The sequence below is a fragment of the Chelonia mydas genome, chromosome 8 (genome assembly GCF_015237465.2).
Source record: "Chelonia mydas isolate rCheMyd1 chromosome 8, rCheMyd1.pri.v2, whole genome shotgun sequence".
Lineage (NCBI taxonomy): Eukaryota > Metazoa > Chordata > Testudines > Cheloniidae > Chelonia > Chelonia mydas.
In genome coordinates this window covers 1,865,672-1,879,786 of record NC_057854.1, presented here as the reverse complement: position 1 = coordinate 1,879,786, position 14,115 = coordinate 1,865,672, and the positions used below count along the sequence as shown (strand labels likewise).

The 14,115-nt window shown below is 47.4% G+C and overlaps 1 protein-coding gene across 1 annotated transcript; it reads right to left on the bottom strand.

The window, feature by feature from the left end:
- Positions 1-10,144: 10,144 nt before the first annotated feature.
- Positions 10,145-13,500, bottom strand: SCGB3A2 (secretoglobin family 3A member 2). The gene is made up of 3 exons (XM_043520694.1): positions 13,393-13,500; positions 12,043-12,212; positions 10,145-10,168 (listed from the first exon to the last, which is right to left on the bottom strand). Exons 1-3 carry the CDS (start codon positions 13,445-13,447, stop codon positions 10,145-10,147), a joined length of 249 nt encoding a protein of 82 aa, XP_043376629.1. The 5' UTR covers positions 13,448-13,500.
- Positions 13,501-14,115: the final 615 nt, after the last annotated feature.

Below are 14,115 nucleotides of genomic sequence, written 5' to 3'. Positions count from 1 at the left end.
GATTTCACTGTTAAGCCAAGCTGGCCGCCTGCCATATTTACTGTTCTTTCTACACATCGGGATGGTTCGTCCCTGTAACCTCAATAAGGATTCTTTAAAATACAGCCAGCTCTCCTGGACTCCTTTCCCCCTCATGTTATTCTCCCAGGGGATCTTGCCCATCAGTTCCCTGAGGGAGTCAAAGTCTGCTTTTCTGAAGTCCAGGGTCCGTATCCTGCTGCTTTCCTTTCCTCCTTGTGTCAGGATCCTGAACTCGACCATCTCATGGGCACTGCCTCCCAGGTTCCCATCCACTTTAGCTTCCCCTGCTAATTCTTCCCGGTTTGTGAGCAGCAGGTCAAGAAGAGCTCTGCCCCTAGTTGGTTCCTCCAGCGCTTGCACCAGGAAATTGTCCCCTATGCATCTATGACCCCAAGAGGTGTCTGGGTTCAAGACCAGCCTGCCTTTCCCAGACTGTTACATGGGAGCTAAGTACTGCCTAGATCCCAGATAAATGGCAGTCCCAGTAGAGGACAATGCAGTTGCTACATGAGGATGGCTGTAGGGTTTTTCCCTGTGCATGCTGTCACATGATGAACCCGTGTGCCCTAGGAAGCCAGGGAGTAGTAGCTAAACAAACAGGCATTATATCAGTAACCTCTCTGCCACTTATTGATAAGAATCCCAGATCTCTATTACCATGTCCTATAGCAATAAAGCATCCTACTGGCCTGCCTTTACTGTTAACTTTGGGTCTCTCTGCAGCAGGTAACAATGAAGTGATGCCTTTTTACACATGAAAAACAGACACTTGACCAAACTGGATTAAAATCAAATCAGTTCCTGACACCAAGTATCAGGAATGAGACCTGTATTAGAACAGGGACGGACCAGCTGATTGTGGAAAACATCTCTGGTTCCCCAGACTGAGCCCTGATGCCCTTCAGCCTCAGATAGACCCCCCCCACATTCCCACCCCAATATCCATCCTCTTTGTCCGCTTCCAAGATAGCCGGGAATTGCTCTTTCCCAGTTATTCCCTGTTTACCTGCATTACTCCACACTCTGTGCTACAGCCTGAGACCCATCAGAGAAGATGGGAGACAAGCTTGTCCTCACAGATATTCAACGTTGGGTGCTGGAGGGATGCATCAGTGAGATGGTGAAGAGGAGGGTCATAGATCAAACTGGAACAGCAGGACTGAACTGAAAAAGGCTGGAGAATTTGACTGGGCCCAGTCAGGGCAAAGAGAGAATTGTGGAATGAATAAGGCTTCAGGGGTAAGACTAGACAGAAGGAGGAGGAAGGTATCAAGACAGACATGACCCCTCCAGTAGATTCTGGGTCAGTTCAAAGCCCTGAGTGAAACAATTTTTGGAACAATTTTTTAGTTGCAAAATTGCCTTTTTTTATCATTTGAAATTTTTCGTGAACTATTGTACAGTTTTTCTAAATTTTTCATTTTCACTGGATTTTTAGTGACATTTTTCCTGGTAACTGCGACAGATAGCATTATCAAAATCACTGTCAAAAGCTGTTTCATTTCTGAGAAGCCAGGGTTTTTGGTCAATAACTATTTTGATAAAAATATTAAAAGATTTTGATTGCTTGCTGTGTTGCGGAAGCCATGTTGGTCCCACTATATTACAGGGACAAGGTGGGTGAGGTAATATCGTTTATTGGACCACCTTCTGCAGGTGCCAGAGACAAGCTTTTGAAATTCTTTGGCGTTCAGTCTAACTTGAAAGCTTGTCTCTTTCCACAACGGAAACTGGTCCAACAAGAGATATTACCTCACCCAGCTTGCCCCACTAAAAGATTAGGGGGGAAATTCCCCAAATGTGAAAATAGTCTATTCCGAACCCAGTGAAGCAAAATCAACGTCAGTATTTGGAAATTTTCTATGCAGTTGTTTCCCCAGGTTTCAGCTGGCTCTGTAAGTAGTTTGAGGCATGGACAGACATTCAGATCAGTTCTTCTCTTCAGCAATCTGCTGTGCAGATGGTTGCAGTGGTGGCTAAATGCTTTTTGCGCAGACGGTTCTCCTGATGCTGCCTCCTACTGACTTGCTCTGCCATCTGCTGGTTGTAGCAGCACTAGATACTGCCCTACTTATAAATTAGTAATAAAAGGAACTCCTTTTTCTGCTGAGCCATCTGCAGCCCCATTCAGAATTATTTGCATTGTGCTTAGTTTTCCTGCTTAACGGTTCAGAAACAAAATGGGGTAGCAGTTGGGCCCAAGACATTTGGGACCTTCAGACACAGTTTATTTTCACTACTTGAGCTGCCTTTACAGCCGTGGCTACTTCCCTCTTGATTGTTTCCTGCCTCTTAAATTCACTATGGTTACTTCATAGAGTCACAGATTTTAAAACCATAATGGACCATTGTGATCATCTAGTCTAGTGGTTTTCAAACTTTTTTCATTTGCAGACCCCTACAAAATTTCAAACGGACTCCTTTGGAAATCTTAGACATAATCTGCGAACCCCCAGGAGTCCGTGGACCATAGGTTGAAAACCATTTCTATGGTAACAAAAAGCTTTTGTGGACCCCTTAGACATAGTCTGAGGACCCCCAGGGTCCACTGACCACAGTTTTAAAACCACTGATCCAGTCTGACCTCCTGCATAATAAAGGCCATAGGTTCTGACAAGGGTGGGAATGAGCGTACTGTGCTGGTACCTGCTGTGACTAGACCCAGCCAGAAAGTAGAAATCTCTTCCTGCAAAAATTCGTGTCTTTTAAATCATTTTTGTCATAAACTGGAACAGAATTTTTGGCTGGCCGGATGCCCACCTACAAGGTTCTGGTCAGTTTCACTTTCAGTGATAAAAATGTCCTGTGTACAACAGAGTGTATTGTCTCGAGCATCCTACAGCACACCGCTTTACCAGGAGAGGCTGTTGCCAACGGCCCTGCTAGAGAAGTTCAGTGGAAGTCACAAATTGCTCGCATTCAACAGATTGCCATCCCGGTTGCACTGGGTGGTGCTCTGCAGAGGGGAGTTCTTTTGAACAAGAAAAGAAGGTCCCACTGTAGTCTCAGCACATCCCAATGGACGGTTGGAGTCACTTTGACAAAGCTAAAAGAAAAGGAGGACTTGTGGCACCGTAGAGACTAACCAATTTATCTGAGCATAAGCTTTCGTGAGCTACAGCTCACTTCATCGGATGCATAAAGTGGAAAGTACTGACAAAGCTGACTGACTTGCTTTGGCTGTCGATGCAGCCATCAGTGAAACCAGCCCCGGGGATAGCGCTGTGACTTCCAGTGAACTCAAGGGTTGATTTAAAGACCCAGCCGTAGACCTTGCTGGTGGAATTGACACGGGGCTCAAAGAGACCAGTACGTTGTGTGACAGGGTCAGGCCAGATGGCTACAGGAGAGTGATAGAAGGCAGATATATTAGCCCCAGGTTAAGTAGGTCCCTTTTCCCTGGGTAAGGTAACAGGGAAGGTTCCAGAACAATCAGGAACCTTCTGGAGACAATTAAGACTGACAGGCTGATTAGAACACCTGCAGCCAATCAAGAAGCTGCTAGAATCAATTAAGGTAGGCTAATCAGGGCACCTGGGTTTAAAAAGGAGCTCACTTCAGTTTGTGGTGTGCGTGTGAGGAGCTGGGAGCAAGAGGCACTAGGAGCTGAGAGTGAGAACACGGACTGTTGGAGGACTGAGGACTACAAGCATTATCAGACACCAGAAGGAAGGTCCTATGGTGAGGATAAAGAAGGTGTTGGGAGGAGGCCATGGGGAAGTAGCCCAGGGAGTTGTAGCTATCGCCCAGCTGTTCCAGGAGGCACTCTAGACAGCTGCATTCCACAGGGCCCTGGGCTGGAACCCGGAGTAGAGGGCGGGCCCGGGTTCCCCCCCAAATCCTCCCAACTCCTGGTCAGACACAGGAGGAGTCGACCTGGACTGTGGGTTCAGAAAAACGGCCAAGCTGAGGGCTGCCGTGAAGCTCCAAGGCGAGCAAATCCGCCAATCAGCGCAAGACCCACCAAGGTAGAGCAGGAACTTTGTCACAGTTGGTGATGTCAACCTCTGAGGTTTGACTTGCCCATCAGAGTTTCTCCAGCTCACAGTGAAGTCTTCACATCAAGGCTGGATGCTTTCCTGGAAGATATGGTTCAATCAAGACATGGGCTCAGTACAGAGGGAAATTGGGTTAAATTCTCTGGCCTGTGTAATACAGGCAACCTGATTCATAGATTCGTCATAGTTTTTAGGCCAGAAGGGACCATTACATCATCTAGTCTGAGTCACTGGCAAAACTCTCAGTGACGTTGATGGCCCAGGATCCAGCCCTAACTCCGCAAGATGCCAATGGGGGAAGATTTCAGAGTAGCAGCCGTGTTAGTCTTTCACCGATGAAGTGAGCTGTAGCTCACGAAAGCTTATGCTCAAATAAATTTGTTAGTCTCTAAGGTGCCACAAGTCCTCCTTTTCTTAATGGGGGAAGAGTTTATTTTAAAATCAGCGTGGATCTAGAAATAACCAAAATAATCCAATGCCTCAGAAACGTGGGTAAGCAAAGGGGCAGTTTGCAGTTTTGGGTACAGTCAATGTACCTTTCAGCCTAACTGCAGTGCTACCAGGGAAGGGAGTTAACCTCCAAGGGCTTATTAGTGTAGCAAGGTGCTGCTCAGAGGAGCAGGGGTGACAAGGTCACACCCTACATTAGCAGAGGAAAGGTGAATGGTAGCATGTGCCAGTGACTGTTCACATTAGGGGTGAAAGCCTAGCCCAGTGAAGTGCTGGGGAATTTTACCATTGATTTCTAATGGCACTAGGGGGGTTCATCCTCCAGTGTCTAGTCCTCAAATTTCCATTAATAGGATTGGGAAAGAATTTTGGACCTGACAAATGGAGCCTGGGAAGCACGCTGCCTTTCCCTGGGACAGTCCTTACTGGGTCACTCATTTTCCTTTCCTCAGTCGAGAGACTTTTAACAGAGGGCTTGTAAGGGTCCGTGGTCATCCCTCCCTGTCCGTCTCAGCGAGGGCCCCTGCCCGCTCACTACAGAGTTCTAATAATCTCCAAAAGCTCTTAGCAACTGGCCAATATGCCCCCGTCTAGCACAGATACACAGTATCCAGAGCAAGGTACCCGATCCCCATGCAGCGGGGTTTTCTCGACAGCTGCTCGTGTGGCATAGCAGGATGGCAAATGCCTGAGGGAGAGTCTCATGGCCAAGTCTGCTGCCAAGTCTAACTGAATCTGTGACCCTTTGTCGCACGTGTAGACAGTCTGGAGGGAAGAGGGGGACCGTGCAGTTTCAACTGGAGCTTGTGTGAGGTTTAAGTCAGACCATGTGGCTTTCCATTACCTTTGGGGTTAATATGTGCCTCGGGCCGTTGCAGCTGGACTAATGCTCAGTGTTTACGTTCTAAAATGCAAGTGATAACAATAATAGCTGGTTGGATGACAATTCTCTCCCTTTTAGAATAATGAGGCTTAAAGTCAGTGACCTGGGAAGTGCTGAGGGCAGACGTCTCGACTTATCCTTCAACTAGCTCAAGTGATAGACAAGGGAGATGCTTCAGATCTTAGCACCATCCCTTACACTGCCTGGCCAATAAATTAAATACTGGGGTGCACTATGACTTCATTATTCGTATTTATTAATAATAACCGGGCCCGTGCCTAGGTTTTTTACTTGGAGTTTTAATCAGTAGTTGGACTTTGTTTTTTAATTCACTGTCCATACAAGGGAGTAGTACTCTGAGTGAAAGCAATGGATACACTAGGTAGCTTCCAGAGCCCTGAATACAGTAAGAAAGCTCGCTGCTAGCCACTGAGCTCCTTTGGCTAAACAAGAGGACATGAGTATCGATGGAGCAGAAAAGGAGATCGGTGACTGTGGGCCAGATTCTCCACTAATGTAACTGGAAGTAGCTCCATGGAACTCAGGGGAGCTCCGCTGATTCCCCAGCTGAGGATCTGTCCCTGTGTCTAACCGGCAGGAGGCTGACTGGCTCTGAGGATGAGTGCAGAAGAATCTGAAACCATCAGTGCCATGGCAGTCACCGACGTCTGGAAATGAACAGAGGGTCCTGTGCAGAGCCTTGAGCGCAGGGGTGATGCACACGCTTCCCTGCCTGCTTAGAACATTGGTAGCTGTGCCGAGCATTAGCTAACGTCCCCTCTGCCAGCCTGGGCCAACGGCAGTCACCTATTTAGCATTTCAGTTTTTTAGGGTGGGAGAGACCCCTGGCAAGTTTAAAGCAGACTGCAAGGACCCACTTGGCCACTGGATGTCATTGCTGTTCAGTTTGATGTTGGTAGCAGCAGGGCATGAAGCTCGAACCGTGATTTATCAGCAAAATAGATGCATGCGTACTGTACAGAATGATCAGCAATACAAGCTGCCTCCACCCACCCCTGCTTGGTGTATTTCCAGCATAATGTATCACAAAAAAGGAGGCCCATGATGAATCAAGGGTACTCTGTGCTGCCGGGGGTATTTTAATGTAGGGAGATTGTTCTCGCCGTTCTTCCGTAAAGCACCCAGGCTGCGTATTCTGAAGGCAAACTCTCCCAATCGATATTTTCTCTCGCCTGTGTCCTCTCCCCATCAACTTCATACGGATTCTAATAAATGAATGAGACTAATAACACAGCTTGCATCAATTTGCCTTTGCAGATGGCATGCACTTTCAGTAGCCTCCGTGTAATTAATTCAGTGGAGCAGCATGTCGCTGTTACATTTTTCTTCACCCACCAGCACAGCGGAACAAAAGGAATTTGCTCGCCTGCGCTATTGTGAAGGAATTATTTTAATCTGTCGGTTTTTCATTTGGGATGGAGAGTTGAAGGAATGGGAAAGTGGAATTACAGAACTATTTGAAGCAAGCATGTCCCTCTAAAGGACTATTTCAAGCCAACACCTTGAGCCCTGGACCATACCCAGTTGGAAGAGGGTCATGCCTTGTGGAAGAGGAAGTGCTCTGTAGCTCTAGGGCTCCAATCCTGCAAACAGGCAGGTATTTCACTTTACTGCCATGAGTGGCCCCACTGATGTAGCCCCATTGAAACCATGTGGGCTATTCAAAGCATGAAAGTTAAGAATGTATAGGTGTTCGCAGAATCAGGGCCCTGAAGCATCGTAAGACATTGTTTCTGACTGTAACTCTCCACTTTGGACAAATAATTCAGCACTGAATTATTCATTACAGGTTCAGTGTCTTAAAGCCCCTGCTCCTGGAATCCCATGATTATGGGAGGCTCTCAGCTTTCATTTTAAACAAAAGTAAAAGTATCTGACCAGTTGTAGCTAGTTAACACAACATTGACTTTGGCTGTGCTTGGCAATTCTAAACATTTCCTGCATATAGTGCTGAGTAATTCCCATCATTCAGGAAAGGACTTAACCCCTTGCTTAAGAGCTGTCCTGGGTAAAGACAGACCGAAGCATTTGCTTAAATGCTTCCCACAATCAGGGTCTTTCTGAATCTGTGAAATGCAAATGTGCTTTCCTCTGACATCAGTGGTAAAGCCTGGATCCCCAAGGCTTTTGTTCATGGGAATCTCTGGATGTTCATTGCGTGGGGTACCTGGACAGGGAGAAGATGTCTGGTAGTAGAGAACTCTTTAATCTTGCAGAGGCTGGTTAAGCAAGATCCAGTGGCTGGAAGTTGAACCTAGACCTATTCTAACTGGCAATAAGGTGCAAATATTAGACAGGGAGGGTAATTAGCCATTGGCGCATCGTACAAAGGGATGTGGTGGATTCTCCATCATTTTTTATTTCAAAATTCACTTCCCTTTTATGTAACAAAATATGTTTAAAAGGGAAAAATCTCCCCACAGCAGCACAAGGAACCATTTCATTTTTGACCCAAAATTGTTGTTTGACCCAGAACTACATTTTTGTTACTCGCGTGGTCCAGCCACCAAACTGCTCCACCCCTAGTGCAGTGACAGGAGCATTCTAGGCACAGCACTCGGCGCATGCACTGGGCACAGGGTAAACCTCAGCATGTCACTGGTGTGCAAGTATATCCTGGATCTGAAATGTAAGGGAGGAGCAGAGCACCCAAAATGAGTGGGAGATCAATCCCTGTCAGTGCTGGCACCACCCGAGAGGACGAGGATTTCAAGGTGAGCACATGACGCTCTCCCTCCATCTTGCAGGCAGGCAGAATGGCAGGTTGTGTGTCTCCTCTTTTGGGCCATCTGCTTGCAGCAAACAGCCCCACTGATCCTGTGCTAAAGCAGGGGGGTGACAGAGGGATGGTGAAAGAAACGCCACCCCTAGCACTTGCAATAGCCTTGCAGCAAGCACACCCAGGAGCGATTCCCATTTACACATCAGCTTTGGAAAACTCCCAGGAGACAAAAAGAAAAGGAGTACTTGTGGCACCTTAGAGACTAACCAATTTATTTGAGCATAAGCTTTCGTGAGCTACAGCTCACTTCATCGGATGCAAGTGAGCTGTAGCTCAGGAAAGCTTATGCTCAAATAAATTGGTTAGTCTCTAAGGTGCCACAAGTCCTCCTTTTCTTTTTGCGAATACAGACTAACACGGCTGCTACTCTGAAACCTCCCAGGAGACAGTAGCTCAGCGTTTCTCCTGATCTCAATTTGAGATGTCCGAATATTTCCAGGCTCGTTCATCCTGCCTCTAAGTGAATCTTTTCTGCGCCTGAGGAACCACCCTGTGGATCCTTTTCAGCATGACGAACGTGACATGCATCGGGAAGGGGCCTGAGATGCATTTGCAGGAAGAGACGTGAGTGATTTGCTAGCTGAGTGCAAGGTGGCGTCGACACACTAGGTACGTTAAACCAGCGCGGTTTGTGCGGTCTGACACCAATGTGCTGGGGATTGTACCCTTTTGGCCCCAGCCTTCTCCATCAGCTGCTTTGGATTCACTTGTTTTATCGCAACCACATTTACTCTAAAGACATAAAAGCACAAAGCAATGAACAAAGGGCGTGTGGTTGGAGTGGGAGTTTATCATAGGACCTGGCAACATTCCCCAGAGGGGACAGGCTCAGGGAAGGGAGTATGTTTCCCTGGCTCATCCAAGTGCTAAAGACTGTGAAAATGGATTCTGGTTGCACCTGTTGGAACTTCAGGGACCTCTGTCCTCGCCAATGCACAATCTCTACCCATCTGGAGCAAAATCCTGAGAAATGTTGGGGAACAAAGCCCTGAATGCAGCGAGCACCAACAGGGACCCTCGCAGACCCTGCCTGGGGCTCTCATGAAAGATGATGCTCATTTACACCAGGAACCAGGAAGAGCATGGTAGTTAGGGCTTCACTATGCACATTCTGCAACTGATGGGCAGGGAGCTGAAGCTGATGAGCCCCAGAGACCCTTCCATGGTATCTGTAGGTGTGTTCAATGCTGGTTTCTACTTCCATTTGTGTTCAAGGCCTTTTCCGTACCTCTGAGATGCAATGACACCAGGAATGTTACTGATTTCTCTGTGCCTAAAGAGAGTTATCTGCTGGATCTTGATAATACTGACACTTTTTAAGTCAACGGGGCAGGGACCCGAGAGGGAGAATCGATCTTTCTCTCGGTGAGCCCAATACAGCAGGGAAGCCATCCCATGTGGTTTGGCAAATCAGGGTGAGATAGATTTCTTTCTGGGGTGGAAACTGTGAACAAAGAAGGAGGAAAACCTCACTCCATCACCCTAAGTCCTGTAGCACACACCAACACACTTATGTTGTAGTCCAGTAGCTAAAGGGTTAATCACTGAGGTGCACCATATTTCCATCAGGGAACCAGCCTGAGTCAGTTTTCTCTGGGGAAATGGGATTGGAGGAATGAATGTTACACCCATACCGGCCACTTCACAGTGAGATCACTGGGCATTTTACACCCACCTCACCCCGGGCATGCCAGGAACTCACAACAATGGCAAAACCTCCAGCTCTTACCTTGACCACACCTCAGACGAAACCAGCCGCATCCTCTGTGTTACTCTGAGCAAAGCAGAGGAAGGAGGGAGTGCATTGCACTTAGTTTATTGAAACAAATGATTAGAACGATTCGAGCTCTCACTGGAGGGGGTCGGGTGAGAGCACCGGGAGCTTGGGCTGCATGCAGAGATAGGAGAAAAGCTCAAATCAGAGAGGAAGAAGAGGGGAGCGTCCGGTATTCATCCCTCCGAGATCCTCACCCAGCTCTGCAGGAATCCTTACCCCAGGACGTTCAGTATACCCTAAAAGACAGAGGAAGAGCAGTGAATGCAGAGCTGAGCTCCTGGCCAGGGGTTACATTGCACAAGACCAGTAAGAAACAACTTAGAGCTGCAATAAACGGCTGCCAGATTTTGGGCAGCAGGGCCACTCGCACTGGAGTCACGCTGCTTCTCTGGGCTCCGTTGTTCTCTGGATCTCCCCAGTTTGTGATATTTCCACCACAGTTGTACATTACCCAGGAACATGCAGCTAAGGGACCGAGTCCGCGGCTAGGCCGGGAATAATGCACAATGAGTGGGAGATAAGAAGAGACTTTGTCCTGTCCCAGGAGCTTGAATTAAATGCCTGTCATGTTCTGGGGCATGGGGTTATCGCAGGCTGATGCTGGCCCTTTAAGAGGAAGCAGGGCCAGGGCACCTATGCTGCATCAGAGGACCCTGATTAGGGCTTATAAGGGGGCCCCTGACCTAGGGAGAAGGGAGACCTGGTCAGTCAGAGTTAGGAAGCTGCAGGCAGCAGGACTGCCCGAGTCCCCGGGGTCAGGGAGTGAGAGTCTGAAAGGAAAAGTAGCCCAGAGGAGCTGAGGAACTGCTCTTCTTTGGTTAGGTTACGTATGGGACACTCAAATACCCAAGAGAGACTGTGGGCATGGCAGCGTGTCCTTTGCAGGCTGGAGAGAAGCAGTGCCCTGTTACAGGGGCCATGCCAATTGGTGGCATGTTGCTTCTCTGGGCTTGGTTGTTCTGTGGATCTCCCCAGTTCTAACGTTTTACCCTCAGCTGCACATTGCCCAGGAAAATGCAAATGGGGAGCAAGTCTGTGGGTTAGGCAGGGGGTATTGCATGATGGGCTATGAGCTCAGGAGAGGTTTGGACCTGTCCCAGCAGCACAGCTAGGAAAAGGGGCAGCATTTTGTAACATTTCGTTCATTTACGTTTGTTGCTGAAAGGTACATAAAAAACTCTTGTCGGAGCTCAGCAATGAGGGTCTCTCCTAGCCAGCGGTGAGCTGGAGCCAGTTCGCACCGGTTCATGCGAACCACTTGTTAAATTTTGAAGCCGGTTTAGAACCGGTTGCTAAAGGGGTTGGCAAACTCCGGCCCGCGGGACCGTCCTGTCTGGCCCGCCTGAGCTCTCGGCTGGGGAGGCTCCCCCGAGAATCCCTTTTTCATTTTTACTCACCCGGCGGCACTCCGAGTTTTCAGTGGCACTTCGGCGGCGGGTCCTTCAGTGCCGCCGAAGAACCAGAGCGAGTGAAGGAACCGGTTCTTCAGCTTTTGGCAGCTCATCGCTGCAGTCCTAGCTCCTCTCCGTGGCTTCTCCTGGAGCCCCTGTCAGTGACTCTCCGCCTGAACTGGGGATGTCATGTACCGAGAAGGTGCATAGGGATCCAAGCTGCTCAGATACGAGGGCCCTTTGGTCTAATTCTCATTCGGTAGCAAAAAAAAAACCCAATAGAGTAAGCAATTAACAATAAAAATATCATCTAGATGTATATATCTTTCTTTCAAATACAGGACAGAGAAACCTTCACATGCAACATATTAGTGTCCTGGAATATCCCCTGGGTATAAAGTCAGACTCAAAGCGCCGGTAATCTCCTCCCCATAGGAGGCACTACACATGCGGTCTGTGTACTCTTTCAAATGCCATGGTGCAAATTAAACCTGGGCACCCAGATATTGGAAAAGCCTTCTGAGTTTGGTGTTTCTTGGATGCGTTCTAACTTTTGGCCCCATTCACTCCTTATATTCAAACTGGTATTAGTTTGGGTCATTTTTTTCCCTGTAGCATTTCCATTCAATGATAATAATAATTAATAAAAAATCCAGGTTAGTTGGAGATTGATATATTGAACTTAATTTGAGAATGGGAGAAAAAGAAGGTGGGCTTACCAGCACCCTATGAAGAGCAGATAGCGCTTTGGGGGTGAGCTGGTTCACACAGCCCTGTACCCCTCCAACCAGATCAGTGAGGACGCTGAAAGGAACGGGAACCCGGTTTGGCACCACATCTGGCACAAGGTTTGACACAAGACTGCCAGCCACGCCCAGGACAGCAGAAGCTGCAAGACGAAATCATCAAACAAACTCAACAGGAGAATGAACAAACATTTTGAATGTCCTTGTTGCTAAAGCATTCGGGGCTGTTTCTCAGTGTTAGGAAGGGGAAGAGCATTACATGGGCAATGGCCAAAGTTATAAAAGAATTTACTGAATAACATGGATGAAAGCAGCAATCTGCTCCCAGGTCATGGACCTTTCCCTCAGGGTAAGGATACGCTGGGACTGCATGGCCTCCTCACCAAGCAGATCACTCCACCACCTGGGCGCACTGTGATTTAAAATTCTAAAATGTTTTGAGAAATAAACAAAAAATTAAAGTTTGTGACTTCCTTTTTAAAGTGATCTTTTCCTAACGTTAGGACTTTCAGTAAGAATTTTATAACTTTGTTGTCTAGACACAAACTGCAAATTAAAATCTTTTGCCAAGTATTTAATTTTGCAAACCTTGATAGGTAAACTATTCTGCAAAATCGAATGATTTCCACTCACCTAGCTCAGTGTAAACCATGACTGTATGATGGATGGTTATTCATTTTAAACATAATGCACCAGATCCGGCTCTGACTTACACCTGTGTAAAACTGGAGTAACTCCACTGCACATGTGAGCAGAACTGGGCCTGATCCATTTACATATGAAATAATGACTCAAGAAGATGCCATGCTGTTGACATGCATCATGACAGGAAGGTCCAAGCTGCTCCCAGAGCCACAGACTGCAGCAGATTTACAGAGTATTTTTAATTAAGTTCTACAGGTTTTTTTGTTTAAGGTATACACACTTATAGAGATTTTCAGAGGAGCCCAACCTCAACGGCATTTGGGTATTTAACTCCCTTACGCCCTCTTGAAAACCTAGCTGGGGCTCTGATGTGACTCTTGCAGTTACCATAAAGATGGCAGCCTGCAGAGATTACAAGGCTGCTCTGTTCAGATCACTGACTATATTGAAATATTTGCCAGTTGTCTTAAATGCTGCTTTATAACCAGCATCCTTATTTATCGTACAGATTCTGACGGAGGGACTGGTCCAGATCCCATTGGGTTCAGGAGTCTTTCCATGAACGTCAAAGGGAAGGGGATCAGACACTAAGTGAATTTTTCCGTAGCAGGAAGAATTGCAGTTTTCGGTTGCAGAGGTTCCATACGAACAGTGTTGCGCCGTCCACAGCTCACTCACCTGAGTAGCAGCAAAGCGCCAGGGTGACAAGCGTGAAGACAACTGTCAGCTTCATGGTGGGGGTGGCTGTCTATTCAAGATCCAGTCTTAAACTGCGCGATACTTAATAAATTCTCCGGTAGAGCAGTACATGACCAGCGCCTGTGTTTACACGGGGGACCCTGCCTGTGCTCCTCCCAGTACTTCCGGTGGCAATTAATCTGACACATTTGCACAATTAACGATCAGATGAAAGATGCAAATACCCCTCCTCTTGTATCCTGCTTTGCAGGGGAATGGAAAACACCGAAGAGGGATACCTGCCAAGTTCTTCTAACAGCTGGCCATGTGTACAGGAGATGTGGCTGGGGGAGAAGAGCGTTAGGCCTTTTGGCTGTAGCACACGTCAGAACATTTCATAATGCACTAGGGTTTTCAGATTAGGTTTGTGACCAGCAAAAACTTCTGTTTGCTGCCTCACAAATCTCCTTCACTTCCCTGGGGGGAAACCAATAATACTCTGAGTCTAGATGTGTTTCTAAAATGGAAAGAAAATGGACTTCCCATGTCAGTCTCAATTTATTACTGCGATGTACGCTGAGTGTTTCCTGAGTAGTCAGGAAGACGTGCTGCACGAGAGCTCACTTTCTGCACACGCTGCGCGAGTCTGTCAAAGAGTTAGATCCCAGGTCGGTACTTCAGAATTGCATTTTGGTGACACAAATGGCCAAAATCTGCCATGCA